Consider the following 14,939-nt stretch of genomic DNA (forward strand, 5'->3'; position numbering starts at 1 on the left):
AGGATGAGGCTGCAGCAGAATTTAGATGCCATGACACACAAGACAGGTTCATTAAAATGCAACTGACAGGAACCCTATGTCCCTGTGTGGTTGCTATGTGGAGAGTGATTCTGGGTGGTGAGGAGAGACAAACACATTAAAGCTGTTCTTCCTTTAGAAATATGATCTAATTGTAATGATAAGCCACCTTAGTGATCACCGTGTCTCGAATTACTTATACATGAACAGTGTGCTCTGCTCCCCACTCTGGCTCTGGTGAATTCTCTCACCCTCCCGCGCTTCTGACTGTACCCAGTGCTTGTATAAATAAATAAATAAATCTTAAAAAAAAAATGAACAGTATGCATAAACGCAGCAGGCTCTCTCATCCTGCTAGGGACGATTCTTATGTCCACCCCAGAGGGAGCAATTCCTAAACCACAGCATACAAACAACAAAAGGAAACAGAGAGATGACACACTGTTACAGGCGAGAGAAAAGGATCCTTGGGGGAGGGAGTTATAAAGAATAAACATATTTCCTCTATGATAAAGGAGATACATTTGGTGGACCAGTAGTTTTTCAGTAAGTGCTTTTCAGTAGCTAGAGCCTAAAGATGCCCTCACAGCACACACCAGGTGCATGAAAATTACAGTCCTGTGGGAGCGAGTATATTCAGCTAAAACAGACATTTCTACCAGGAGGTAACACAAATGGCTGGTAAGTCATAAAAAGCAAATCTAAAGCACCAAAAGAGTCACACACGAGAAAGGAACAGACCTGGCAGGCTGTGGGCATGGGAATGGAATGCCTGCATTACCAGGCAGCAGGGAAGAAAAGTGAGGTGGGTCCTGAGGAGACCAAACCCAGAATTAAAATAGGACCTGACCATGGCCTGGCTCAGGAACTGAGGTGGGAACTGGAGGTGGAGTCCGTAGCTGAAGCCCAAGGCGCCCCAGGCGGCCAGGAAGCCAATGCATGAAGGAACACTAGCATTTGGTGAGGGAACAGCATGAAGCTACAAGGGACACAAATCTTGACAAATGTTGCGAGTGGGCAGGACCCTGCCGACCCGGTGCCAGGAAGCAAGGCCACCACAGAGACAAGAGCAGAGCAAATGTTTCTAGACCAGGAGCTGTTTAGAGGAGGCAAGTTCACAGAGGCAGAAGGTCGCATGGAGTCGCCAGGGCCATGTGACACAGGGAGGAATGTATCATCACAGGGTTGCCTCCCTGGGGCACAGGCTCCCTTACAGCTACCCCGATGCCAAGGGAAAGGAACACCCTCCAGACCCCACAGCCCCCTAAAGCTCGGCCCCTGGAAAAGGTCGCAAATGACTGCGGGGGGAGCTACCCGGTGCAGGGGGGCCCCGACTCTCGGCCGCATCAGTCCCTCCAGCAAACCCCACGAGTGAGGCTGCCTCCCATCAAGACGAGGCCACGACGGCGAGCGCCGTTTCCTCCTGGCGTCGGGGCTCTCGGCTGGCACCGCGCCCGGGTTGCGGATGCCAGAGCTGGGGTCACACGGGCTGGTCCCCGCCCAGGTGCCTCCCCGCAGGGGGGGGCCCAGAGCCGCGACCTGCACCTCGCGGCCCACGGCGCCACGTCCTGCGGAGGCGGGCACCGACCGCGCAGCCAGCGCCGCCCGCGCCCCCGCGGCCCCCACAGCCTCACCACCTCCCTGACCCGCGCCGGAGCCGACCACACCCCTGCACGCAGGCCCCCCCCCCGACGCCCGCGGGGCCTTCTGCCCGCTCCCCAGCGGCGTCCCGAGCGCCGGAACCCGCCGCCCGACACCGCTACGCCCGCACTCAGGCGACCCAGCTTCCCCCCGACTCCCGCTCCAGTTCTCAGCGCCCCGGAACTGCTCCCTCCCAGCGCCCCACAAGCACCTCAGGGCGCCGACGATTCCGAGTCGGAGCCGCGGAGACGCGAGGCGGCGCCGGCTGATGGCGCAGCTGGAGGGGACAGGCCGCGCGTGCGCACAGGAACCCGGAAGACGCCGTCAGGCCTCGCTCGGGGCCGGCGCCGGGTCGCGGAAGGACGCTTTATTCCCGGTGCTGGTGGCCACCTCCAGGAATTTGAACACAAAACCTCCTGCCCGGCCAGACAGGCAGAGGCATGGTGGGAGGAAAAAAAAATCTCTTCCCCGGGCAGCACGGAAGAGGTTTTTTTTAGCAAAGGAGTCAGGTTTCTCAGATGTGGGGGTCTGGGGGAGGATGAGGAGGACGCCCAGGGCTGATGTTCCCTTAGGGATCTCCTAGAGGGTAACTGGAAGTCCAGGCCCAGGAGCAGTTGCAGCCCAAGAGGCAGAAGCGGTAAGGAGTCCCTGCCTACAGGCCCCAAGGAAAGGCAGCTGGGGAGTCTGTGCACACCCCCACCCCACCCTCTGTCTCTGGTCTCATCTCACCTTATTACCTCACACTTTTCCTGTCAACCTACTCAGCTCCAGGGACGAGCTGGGAATGTCCAGGTCACTGCCAAAGTCCACAGTCTGCCAGAGGCAAGGGGAGGTAGGAAAACCTGTGAGTTCTGGAATCAGAGAGGCTGGGGGGTAACGGAGTCCTCTCCTGGAAGGAGTTGGGGGCTGGGATGGGGGGGTGGGGTAGGGGACAAGGAGGCTTCCTGAAGTGCTCACAGGACATTCTTCAGGAAAGTGTATTTCCACAGAGGGCACTGCCAAGGCCAAGGCAGCTGCCTGGTTTGGGAGTGGGCCAGGACTAGGCCCTGAGGGCTGGGTAGGGTGAGGTATGGACACTGGTGCCTCAGGACAGTGCCAGGCCCCTGAGTCGGGAAAGACCAGAGCTGGCCACCGAGCAAGCCGCGGTCCTCCTCAAGGTAAGGAGAGGGCTCACAGGCCCTGGGGCTCATTCCATGGGTTTGGGTAATAAGGATATTTTAACACATGTGACACACATGAGTCAACCCTGTGGGGGTGCAGTGGTTGGAAGCAAGACCTGCAGCACCTGCAAGGGGATGTACTACCGTCTGCGGTGTGTACCTGGACTCAGCTCAGCAGCCGCTTCCCTAACCTCAGCTTCTCGTCTGCTCTTTTTTTTTTTTTTTAAAAATTTATTTATTATTCATTTTACTTGAACGAATTTACATTGAGAGCACCAGACACTACAAGAACTGGGTACAGACAGAGGCACATGAGGATGAGAGAATTCACCAGAGATAGAGTGGGGAGCAGAACAGGCAGACAGAACAAAACACGCTGCTGAGGTGAGCAGCAGGGGAGACAGGAGAAGTCTGCTGCGCCATGTGGATTTCTCCCTGGCCAGCCGGAAATCAAACCTGCGCTGCAGAGGCTGCGGACAGCTTCACAGCACGGCACTCAACCCGCTGCACCACCAGGGAGGCCCTGGTCTGCTCTTCTGACCCAACACACTGGTCTGGGACCCCAGGCAGAAGGCTGCAGGCCCAAGACCCGCTCCTGAGAGGCCCAGGGGTTCTAAGAACCCACGTTGTGATTTATCTCAGTTACTGCAGCCTAACCTCCAAGAAGCCACAGAAATTATAACAAGAACCAAGGTGCTGGATCGTCACCAGTCAATTCCACGTCCATAGTCCCCACTGACTAGTGGACAGAAAGGACTGGCACTAGAGGCCGTGTGCAGACTGTACTCTCATGGACCTAGCACGTAACTGAGCCCCTTGTTCCAGGAACACATCAGAAGCCCTCAGTGCTGGGAGTCCATCTCCTAGGATGATTGTGAGCCTCCAAGGCAAGTCTCAAACCCACTAAGATGCCAAGGGGGACGATGGGGGTCTAGTCTGTGCCCTGGGTGACAGTGCAGTGAATTCCATCCAGGGTGCCTTCTGCTGAAAGGCTCCCACACCCAGGTAGGATGGTGACACGGTGGGGTGGAGCGGACCCCCCAGACTCCCCGAGAGCAGTGTTCCATGGAAGAACACGACAGTGGGACACTGGCCAGGCGAAACCTCAGGCAGGACACATGGAGATTCTTGATGAGGAGTCACAGGCCTAAGCTCAGACAGACATAGACATCCTAGATTTTTTTTTTTTTGTGGGACCCGCGCCGGTGGCCAGGGATCGAACTGGCACTGCAGAGGCTGCGGGCAGCCTCGCAACCCAGCGCTCAACCGCTGTGCCACGAGGGGAGGCCCAACATCCTAGATTTTTGAGACAACAGCTCAATATGGGATCTTCTGGGACTTATTGGAGGCTGGCGTGCGTGTGGAAGGACTGTGGACTCTGTGACCAGAGAGACGGCGTCATTCCGCATCTTCCAATCACACAGATACAGCCCGTCCCATGTATACTTTAATGTACCACTGCAAGATTTCCAGGAAGAGAAGGTTCTATTTCTCCACTGCTTAGGATGGCAAAATGTCCTCCTGGATGCAAAATAAGCCCACTAGAGAATGACTCAACGTAAGTAATTAAACATTTTTTTCTTTGAAATAGTTAACATTTCCTTCTGGAAATCTTCAGCCACATCAATCGGAATTCCAAAGTGATTTAAAAAGTTGGAAGTTGTGAACAGTGGGACACGTTAAAGACATTTCTAAGACTGGACTCTACATTCAGCATTCCCTCTCCTACCTCTGCCAGAACAGGCATCCTGCCTTTGATTTGGTTTCTTCCTTAATTTTTTGATTTTAACAATTAAGTTGAATGTGAAAGATATTAATACACATTCTTTCCTCAGGGAATCTAATATACAAGATTGGCAACTGCTCATGGAAAATCACACATAGAGTAACCCACCTATAATTCACTCCCCTCAATGCACTGCCCATGTAGTTCACACAGGGAAGGGCTCAGGAGAAGACATTTCTCACACATGTCTTTGTGTGGTGTGCACTGGGGGAGACTTGAGCTAATCAAAACCTACAAACAAGTCAAGGTTCCTATTTCACCCTGTGGATTTCAGGACACAACTGGGAATCATTTGCATTTCAGGAGAATAGGGCATAAAAAAACTGGAACAAAGATTGTTTGTGACCTTCCTTGAATGTGATGTTCAATATATGTGTTCACATGACCTGTAGTGAAATTACAGGACACCGTGCAAGATAAAGGGTTAGATCTACACAGCTGTAGTATATAAAAAATAGGGACTTCTATAATGTATTGTTAGTATCTCCCAAATAACGTTACACCCTGTGTAAGATCTCTGTTGTGCAGTAAGCAATGACTTCCACGAGAAATATTTTCCCTATTCTTTACTTTCATACAGCTAGTTTCTTTTTTAAAGAAAAAAGAAAGAGCATTACTCAAATACTGAACTTTTCTACCCTAGGCCACCACTGCTACCACAATGACAATTGCATACCAGTCGCTGGGGAATCATCCAGTTTCTATCCCGGGTGACCTCTGAAGGTCAGTGAGATATCACTTGTGCTTGAAAGATTTCCTACAATCCTTATTTTCATGGGGTTTCTCTCCTGTGTGAGTTCGCTGGTGTGCAGTGAGGTTTGACTTCTGGTAGAAAGATTTCTTACACTCTTCACATTCATAGGGTTTCACTCCTGTGTGAATTCTTCGATGTCGAGAGAGGTGTGACTTCTGGGAGAAAGACTTCGAGCATGTTTCACATGCATAGGGTTTTTCACCTGTGTGAGTTGCCTTATGTTGAGAGAGGTGTGTTTTCTGGGAGAAAGATTTTCTACATTCTTTACATTGGTAGGGTCTCTCTCCGGTGTGACTTCTCTGATGAAGAGAGAAATTTGATAGCCAGCAGAAAGATTTCCCACATTCTTTACATTCATAGGGTTTCTCTCCTGTATGAATTCTCTGATGATTGGTGAGAGAACACTTATTTCCAAAAGACTTCTTACATTGTTCACATTCATAGGGTTTTTCTCCTGTGTGAATTCTTTGCTGTTGAGATGTCTCTCCAGTGTGTATGCTGTGATGATTAGTCAGTGCTGATTTCTGGTAGAAAGATTTCCCACATTCCTTACATTTATAGGATTTTTCTCCTCTGTGAATTTCCTGATGCTTAATCAGACAAACCTTAGTTCTAAAAGATTCCCTACATTGTTCACATTCATAGGGTTTTTCTCCTGTGTGAATTCTTTGATGTCGAGAGAGGTGTGACTTCTGGGAGAAAGACTTCCTGCACGTTTCGCATACATAGGGTTTCTCGCCTGTGTGAATTCTCTGATGTGTAGTGAGTGATGATTTCTTGGAGAAAGCTTTTCCACATTCCGTACATTCATAGGGTTTCTCTCCTGTGAGAGTTCTTTCATGTCTACTGAGTACTGATTTCTTACAGGTTTTCAAACACTCAGAAGATTTTGCCCCTATTTCTATGCTCTGATGTTTAGTGAGGACAGATATTTTGCAGGGACTTTTTCTACATATAGTATCTTCAAACTTTTTCTCTACCCCAGTCCTCTGATTCTGAGTAATGTGCAATTCCCTACTGAAAATATCCCCATTTTGATTAAATATACTGTGTTCACCGTCAACATCACGATCAGGAAGTAATTGTGTTGGTTTTTCAATGATTTCACACCCTTTGTCACATCGGTATTTGGACTCTCCAGTGTGAGTTGTCTCAGTGACAGTAAAAGCAAGGTTCTTAAAGGATTTCCTATATTCATTATTTTTATGGGGAGCTCCTCCCAAAACAGCTGTGTTACGTGCAAAGACTGCTGACCCCTTGTTCAAGGCTTTCTCTTGCCCACAGAGTTCAGGAGGCTGCTGAAATGTTTGAATCATTTGTTGACCATTAGGATGATCAGGACAGTGGGCCAGTTGCCCACAGAGGTGACAGTCCCCTGCTGTGTCTCCATCAGGCTCCTCACCAGGTTCACCAAGGGGAAATACAATCTCACACATACCATTGCTGTCCTCAGGCATCCTTCCTGAATAATTTCGATGATTTCTTTCCAAAGAATGGGTTGAGCTTAAACTCAATGGTTTTCTCCAGTTGATTCTTTCGCTTGTTGCTGTTTTGTGGCTGGTAAAAACAAAGTTACACCAATGTTTGCCCTGAATGTCCTGGGGAGTCACAAGGGGGTGCGGCCTCATCTGGGCTCCTACAATGAGAGGAAGATAAGCACGCCTTGAACAACACTGACGCATTTCTTGTGGTAGTTACTGCAGAAGTGAAGAACTTAATTCAGATAACAGAATTCCAACAGTTGAAGAGAAATCAATAATCACCATTGGCTTTATGCTACACATTAAAGTTTTATGCTATACATGAAGGCACATTTACCCACAGGTATTATTAAAGTATATTATAATGTCAAGCAAGTGTACCCAAAAGACAAAAGCAAAAACAAAATTCTTCATACACTTGGTCAGTGGAGTCACCTCCTCTGTAACTGTAGATCTCTAGTAAGAGGTTTTCACCAACCAGTGGTTAACCCAGTTCTACTCCTCGGCATCCTTCCCATAGTTGTTTCCTGAGCTGGTTTCCCTGTGATCCAGCTGTTAGGGTGGCGAGATTTACCTGTACCAGCTACTTACTAGGGTTGTTGGAGGATCAAGTGTCTGCACTTAAGTAGGAATAAACCTCAGGGATACTTTTGCTGTATATTTGTTTGATGTTTGCTTCTCCCTAGGGATGGCCTAAATGTAGTGGGGTTTTCCCCAAAGACAGAAGCTTCTCCACAGTAGACAAAGACAGCTCTCTAGAATTTGTAAACCCTACCTCACTGGCTTCTCCGAACCTACTGTGATCAATTTTTCCTTTGTACATCCCTTTCCTGTGGTGTAAAGATGGACATTCTGCAACACAGGCTGGGAAAAACAACTTATTCCAGATCTCCGTTACAGCCAAAGTCCTGGTGCACTCACTCCACTTCTTGGAAAAAATATTCAAGTTGAGAATTCACAGCATTTGAAGATTTTCTCTTTGCATGTTAGACATGCATCAGTCTCCTAATTACACTGAAACCAAAGTCTAGACATGTTTCTCACCTAAGCTTTAAAAAGAGATTTCCACAAGAGAGAGTGAAAATACTAACTTGAAACTCCACTCCCAAAGTCTGAGCCCTAAAACACTTGGCCATGTGGGTTTTGGACCCACAATGTCCCTTCCTTTCCTGTGTCACACCCACCCCTTCGCAGGGTGATCAGTGTGCAAGGACACACCCAGGTGCACAACTGCTAGTGCGGGTCATGTGGTTTGCCCTGAACCTTGTCATTTCTGTCCTTAGTAACTCCAGGGGCAACTGCCTCTATATTTCTACTTTTGATTTAACCATCTCCTAACGTCCAACTATGGTCGTGATGTCTACCCTGCACTCCAGAGGGGACATACACTTGTCTACGAAATGTCACATTGAAAATTGCCATCTCTAAATAAAAGTCTTCAGTGTAAATGCTGAAGCTGTGTAAAAATGCCATCTGAGCCCATTCTGAAAATAATGTCCCATCATTATCTCTGTCAGCTTAGTTAAAAACTTTATGACTCTTGGGCCTCCCCGGTGGCGCAGCGGTTGAGCGCTGGGTTGCGAAGCTGCGCGCGGCCTCTGCGGCGCCGGTTCGATCCCCGGCTGCTCCCCGGCCACCAGAGGAGGGTCCCACATGGCGCGCAGACCTCTCCTGCCGCCCGCTGCTCCCCTCAGCAGTGTACTTCGGTCCTTCTGCCTGCTCTGCTCCCCGCTCTGGCTCTGGTGAATTCTCTCACCCTCCCGCACTTCTGACTGTACCCAGTGCATGTATAAACAAAAACAAACAAACAAACCAGCAAACAAATAAATAAAGCATGCCTCTATAAAAAAAAAAAAAAAAAAAAACTTTATGACTCTTATTTCACGAGTTAATATGTGTAATTCATATTTTTCTATTAGTCAAGAGTATTTCAGGTGCAGAAAATAGAATTTAAAGTGAATATTGTTGTTTGCCCAACAATTGCAAAATACTCCTGCCTCTAAAACCTCCCAGTGAAAATGCTGCAAGTATAAACAACTATGTGAGTAAATGCCTGAAAGAAAAACCCCCATGAAAAAGGAGAGAAGGGAAACTAAGGTGTCAGGAAAGGTCAGACCAAAATGAAGTGCCAACGTAGGACACGGGGACTGAATATTGGTGGTCTAAGAAGATTTATGGCTATTTATAAAAAGTGGAGAGTGGATGTGGGGGAGCGATTTTTGCACCCAGAGTAAGGAACGTGCATACTAACTCTCCAAGGGGCATACCTGGGAGGGCCAGGGACGATAAGGGCTCAGGCAGGCTCTCCCAGGTCTTCCTCCCTAGAATGAGCCCACTGACCTGACAGGGTCCGATCTGGGGGTCCTTCCCCAGTCCACGGCTCTGCTCCTTGCTGCATTCTGATCATCAGCTCAGGCTTCATAACACAATGCCCTGCTGATGAGAAATACATGCTTTATGTCACAGTCCTGGAAGAACTACCAGCGCTTTCACTTTTGTGTAATGAAGGGACAATTTAAGCATTTATTAGAGAAGGGGGCACTCATATCTCATTGTTCTGAAATCTCAAATCTAAATTCTGTTTCATTACATTCATAGCTGTTCATGTGTCAGTGAAGAAAACTGATTTCATTAGACTGTTACTGGACACCTTCACTCACCCAGGAACACCAGGCTCCCGTAGGTCTCCAGCATCACGTCCCTGTAGAGGGTCCTCTGAGCGTCGTCCAGGTCCTGCCACTCCTCCCAGGTGATGTTCACAGTCACGTCCTCAAAGGTCACCATCCCCTGTAATGGCACCATCTCCTCACTCAAGGTAACATTGTTTTGTCTGAACACCTAGAGGCCTGGGAACTCATTCTTTTGTACCTGTTTTCTCTTATATTGGACACATCACGCTCTGCACTCTCCATGGGGAGACAGATCACCAGAAACCCCCTACCTGTGTGTTAAGTCATTAGTCCATAAAAATAATGTCACACGGTTTGACTTACAAATGTGGAAATGAACTTCACTCTAAGAACAAAAGCATGAATAAAATTTTGGTCGTCAAGGGGCCTGATAAATAAGCCCCAACAAATATCTGGAAAAATGAGTGTGAGGATTTATGGAAACAGTGGAGAGTGATCTAGTGAGAACCCCCAGCACTAGTGACCTGCATTTGCACCTCCCCGCGTTGCACAGCTGAGCTCACTTGGGGCCACTGTGCTCCTGAGGATTCTGCAGCAGAATTTAGATGCGATGACATACAAGATAGGTTCATGAACATGCAACTGACAAGAGCGCTATGTAAGGAATGATTCTGGGCCATGAGGAGAGATAAACACATTAAAGCTGTTCTTCATTTGGAAATATGAACTAATTGTAACAATAATCCATCTTAGTGATCACCTCATTTCGAATTACTTATATGTGAACAGTATGCATGCACTCAGCCCGCTTTCTGAATCCTGCTATGGGAAATACATTTATGTCCGCCGTAGAGGTAGCAAGATCCATTTCCTAAGCCATAGGGTGTAAACAATGAAAGGAAATAAAAGAGGGAGCTACATGACTACATTTGGCCCAGCTCAGTGAACTCCCAGGATCTGAGGCCAGAGCTGGAGGAGGCCACCCAGTGCTTGAAGAAAAATGAGCATGTTGTGCCAGAACAAACTGAAGCTACAAGAGACACAAATCTTGACAAAAGTCATGAGGTGGCAGGACCCTGCAGCTGGTGCCAGGAAGCAAGGCCTCCACAGAGACAAGAGCAGATCGAGTGTTTCTAGACCAGGAGCTGTTTAGAGGAGACAAGTTCACAGAGGCAGAAGGTCACACAGAGTCACCAGGGATGTGTGACACAGGGAGGAATGTGTCATCACAGGGCAGCCTCCCTGGGGCACATGAGACATTTCGGGGAAGCAGGCGCTGGGGGCAGCCAGCACCAAGAATACCCTGAGGCAAGCTCTGCTCCCTGTGTCCCTCCCCAGTGCTTCTCCTCCTCATCCTGGGAGGGCTCCCAATGCTTCCTCCCCTGGTTTCCAGGCGTCCCCTCTGCCAGAGGCTCTGGATGGCTGGAGAGCGATGGAGCCTCAGCACTGAGCAACACTCCCTCAGCTCTGCCTGAGTGACGACTGGAAATGGAACAGAAGAGGTTGCGTTTGGTTGTGAGCACCACGCAGCCAGCAGAGAACGTCAGAGGCCTAACAAGGAAAGCGCAACATGTAGGAGAGGAGAGGAATCCTGAAGAGAGGTGGAGCCAGCAAAAATCCAGGGCACACCATAGGCCAGGGAAGGAGGAGGATGGGGTCTGTTGAGCCTCAGGTGCCCTCTGCACAGCTACAGAGAAGCAGGCAACAGGGAGGGGACCTGAGCTGGAAAGCTGGGAGGAAGCCAAAAGCAGGTGGAATATGTGACAGATCAGACCAGAACAGCAGAGTGTCAGCATGTCCAGACCAAACACTGGGCTGTACCAAGTCATGAGCAGAAGACACAGAAATCAGGGAAGCAGCCAAGATGTTGTCAGAGAACCTAAGAGAGAAAGTGACAGAGAAAAACTCCTAGGAGGTCATGGATAATAGTTAAAAAATGCCAGAAGATTCCAGGCAGGCAAAGCCTAGACAACAGTCTGTGGATGAAGATTACAGTATTAGTGAGCTTGATAAATGAATCTAGGCCTCCCTGGTGGGGCAGGGGTTAAGTGTCAGCACTATGAAGTGATCTCCAGCCAGGGAGCAGACCCACATGGCGCAGCAGACCTCTCCTGTCTCCCCGCTGCTCCCCTCACTGTCTTTCAGTAGATCTTCCTGTTCTGCTCCCCACTCTACGTCTGATGAATCCTCAACCCCCACAACCTCTGGCTTGCACCACAGTTCTTGTATGCATAAATCTTTAAAAAAAAAAGAAATGAATCTAGATACATGGAGCAGTGAAAGAGAAAACAGCTGTAGAAACATCTGTCAAAAAGACAACACTGGACCATCTGCTGAGCAAGCTAAACACACAGAGGAGTAGAGTCTCCGGAGAGTCACTGCAGGCCCTGCAGTCACCTCGGTCCTCAGACATTGCCTGTGGCCTCAAGCAGGGCCTTCCAAGTGTCGTCTGCACCACACAGTTTAGCCCCCACAGACAAACTTCATCAGGTGTGCTTTCTGGGGCAAACCATAATCACTGCTACAGGCAGGAAGTGTTTTGTTCCACATGGGTAACAGGACATGGTCACCATCATCATCTCTGTAGCCTGCATACTCTGGTACCTCTGTGCCCGCGAGTGTCCGTGTCCCAGGAAAATGCAGGCTGCTACGTTGTAAGGGTCCATTCTGATCAGGGAACCATGTGCTTCTCTCTTGGTCATGGTTTCAGGGCGACCAGACACAACATGCCCTAAGCCTGGGGGCCCTAAGGTTGGATGACCTGCCTGCATCCACTGGTCTCCTTCCTCCTGCGTATATTGATTTCATGAAGTGCACGTTTTCCTTTTTCTTTTGCTCATTTCAGCTTACGAGCCCTCGATAAAGCTCAATATGAAACGAGCTGAGAAAAATAAGTGACTCACCAGAGATTCATTCATTTTGTGATCTTCTTGGGAACACGTGGAGAACACTGGAAGCAGAGCTGGGAGAAAAGAATGGAGTCTTAAGCAGACTCGTGTTCCTGATAGTCTTCCACCAAAACGCTGTACACTCTTGCTGAGGCTAACACCAACACTTGAGGCTAACAATTTAAAATTTAAAGATATTTAGTATAACACACTATGTTTCTCGCTTCATTTTATAGAAAAATTGCATCATATGTGTATTTATCATCAGGTCTTTAAATCTTCGGCCAGGGAGCTGACCCACAGGGTGCAGCAGACCTCTCCTGTCTCCCTGCTGCTCCCCTCAGCAGTGTATTTCAGTAGATCTACCTGTTCTGCTCCCCACTCTGTCTCTGGTGAATCCTCTCACCCCCTGCACCTCTGGCCTGCACCCTGGCTCTTGTAAGCATAAATAAATAAATCTTAAAAAAATTCCCATCTGATCTTCATCTATGGGCATTTGCAGTCTTCATCACTCAGACAATTATTGTTTTATTCTGATACTTGTTACTAGTGTGTTTCATCTTTAAAAAAATTCATGGGAAGGACCTGAATGGGAACACAAAATTATGGGTCTCCATAATTTGAAGATCATAAAATTGAACCAGATTTAAAAAAAAGATTTATTTCTCTGTAGAACTGGGGTACAGGCCAGGGGTACAGGGGGAGGGAAGTGAAAGGATTGACCAGAGACAGAGTGGGGAGCAGAACAGGTGGATCCACTGAGATACACTGCTGAGGGGAGCAGCTGGGAGACAGAAGAGGTCTGCTGCACCCTGTGGGTCAGCTCCCTGGCTGGGGATTGAACTCAGGCTGTAGCTGTGATAGCCTGGTAGTGCTGAGACTCAACCCTTAGGCCATCAGGGAGTCCCTGCGCCAGATTTTAAAATAAAAATTTTAAAAATACCGTTTCACTTGAACATAATTTTTCAAAATATACCCTGGTGAACAAGGATGGAATGTTTAGTTTTTCTACCTAATCCCTTGTAAACTAAAGTCACCAATGAAGCTGCGCCCCTCTCCAGGTCTCCACTGAGGGGCACAAGGAGAGTCAGGCTCAGCTGGCCTGGCCCTGGGAAGAAGCTGTTTCAGCAACAAGAAGTCGTTTCTGAGCAAATCATCAACTGCCAAAGGACAGACTTTCCAGGTTTGTGGCACTGCTAAAGCTTCCAGATCCCAGAGGATAAGCTCTAAATACAGGGGCTCAATTCTAACTACACACCTGTTTCCCTCAATAAATACACAACATCAAATTAACCAGGTGCTTTCCTGAACTTTCTCTGCAAAAATCTTTGAAACAAACAAGTAATTGTTGACTGAATATTCATTGTGAGGCCACCTTTTGAACATTCACTTAGAGGATACTGCCTAACACCCCATTTCCAGGGCTGTCCCTCATGCTTAAACATGGCCTTAAACTAAAGTTACTGCCCAGTGTTCCTGTATCTCTTCAAATTTGGATGTTACAACCTCTGACACCCCAGTGCATGGGACTCTTAATCGTGTATATAAATATACGCCTCTCTCAATGCTCTCCAGGGACAGATCTCAATAAGAAGTGGGAATTATGGAAGGTAAAATTTTAAAAAGAAAGTCATGGGCCTCTCTGGTGGCTTAAGGGTTGAATCTCAGTGCTCTTACTGCTACGGTCTGAGTTCGATCCCCGGCCAGGGAGCTGACCCACATGGTGCAGCAGACCTCTCCTGTCTCTTTATTATTATTATTATTATTTAAATATTGATTTATGCATACAAGAACTGGGGTGCAGGCCAAAGGTGCTGGGGGGCGGTGAGAGGATTCACTAGAGAAGAGTTGGGAGCAGAACAGGCAGATCCACTGAAATACACTGCTGAGGGGAGCAGCGAGGAGACAGGATAGGTCTGCTGGGCCATGTGGGTAGCTCTCTGGGCTGTTAGGGATCGAACTTGTGCTGCAGAGGCTGCGGACAGCTTCACAGTGCTGTGCTTAACCCTTGTGCCACCAGAGAGGCCCTGCACCCCAGTTCCTGCATGCATAAATAAATAAAAATCTTTAAAAAAAAGAAGCCTCCTTTCTGGGCCCTTCTGCTGTATCTCTGAAGGCTGGTCGTAGGTCAGGGCACTGGGTGCAGGATACTGGAACCCTCCCCGAGGCACCGCCCTTCAGGTTCCCTAATAGCTACACTGATGCTACAGGAGAGGGAAGGACCTCCATCCAGAGCCCAGTATCACCCGAAACCAGGTCTTGTATAAACTTCTGTAAAATTGTTACCAGCACCCAGCAGCCTCAGAGGTGGCAGCCTGCACTGCTCATGTGTCAGTTGTGGCAGTTGCTCCTCAGCACCCAGCAACCACCCTTTACTTCCAGGATCATGGATTGGACCAATCAGGTACGAGCTATGAGCTGATTGGTGCTAAATGGTCCAATCAGCCACAGGATTGGAAAAGGGTCCAATCAGACTTGTGAGCGTGGCACCTTGAAAGAGGATATAAGCCAGGGTTGAGGCGCCCAAGACAGTCTGTTCCCAGGAAAGGGGAAGACTGTTCCTGGCATTTGGAGAAAGAAG

General features: G+C 48.6%; 1 protein-coding gene across 1 annotated transcript; it reads right to left on the bottom strand.

The window, feature by feature from the left end:
- Nucleotides 1-6,931: 6,931 nt before the first annotated feature.
- Nucleotides 6,932-14,739, bottom strand: LOC119249702 (zinc finger protein 39-like). The gene is made up of 5 exons (XM_054697529.1): nucleotides 14,645-14,739; nucleotides 12,374-12,531; nucleotides 9,501-9,627; nucleotides 9,181-9,276; nucleotides 6,932-7,056 (listed from the first exon to the last, which is right to left on the bottom strand). The coding sequence occupies exons 2-5, from the start codon at nucleotides 12,386-12,388 to the stop codon at nucleotides 6,932-6,934; spliced, it is 363 nt and encodes a 120-aa protein (XP_054553504.1). The 5' UTR covers nucleotides 12,389-12,531; nucleotides 14,645-14,739.
- Between the last annotated feature and the right edge of the window lie 200 nt (nucleotides 14,740-14,939).

This window comes from Talpa occidentalis, unplaced genomic scaffold (assembly GCF_014898055.3).
Source record: "Talpa occidentalis isolate TD23 unplaced genomic scaffold, MPIMG_talOcc4v2.1 talOcc4.17, whole genome shotgun sequence".
Lineage (NCBI taxonomy): Eukaryota > Metazoa > Chordata > Mammalia > Eulipotyphla > Talpidae > Talpa > Talpa occidentalis.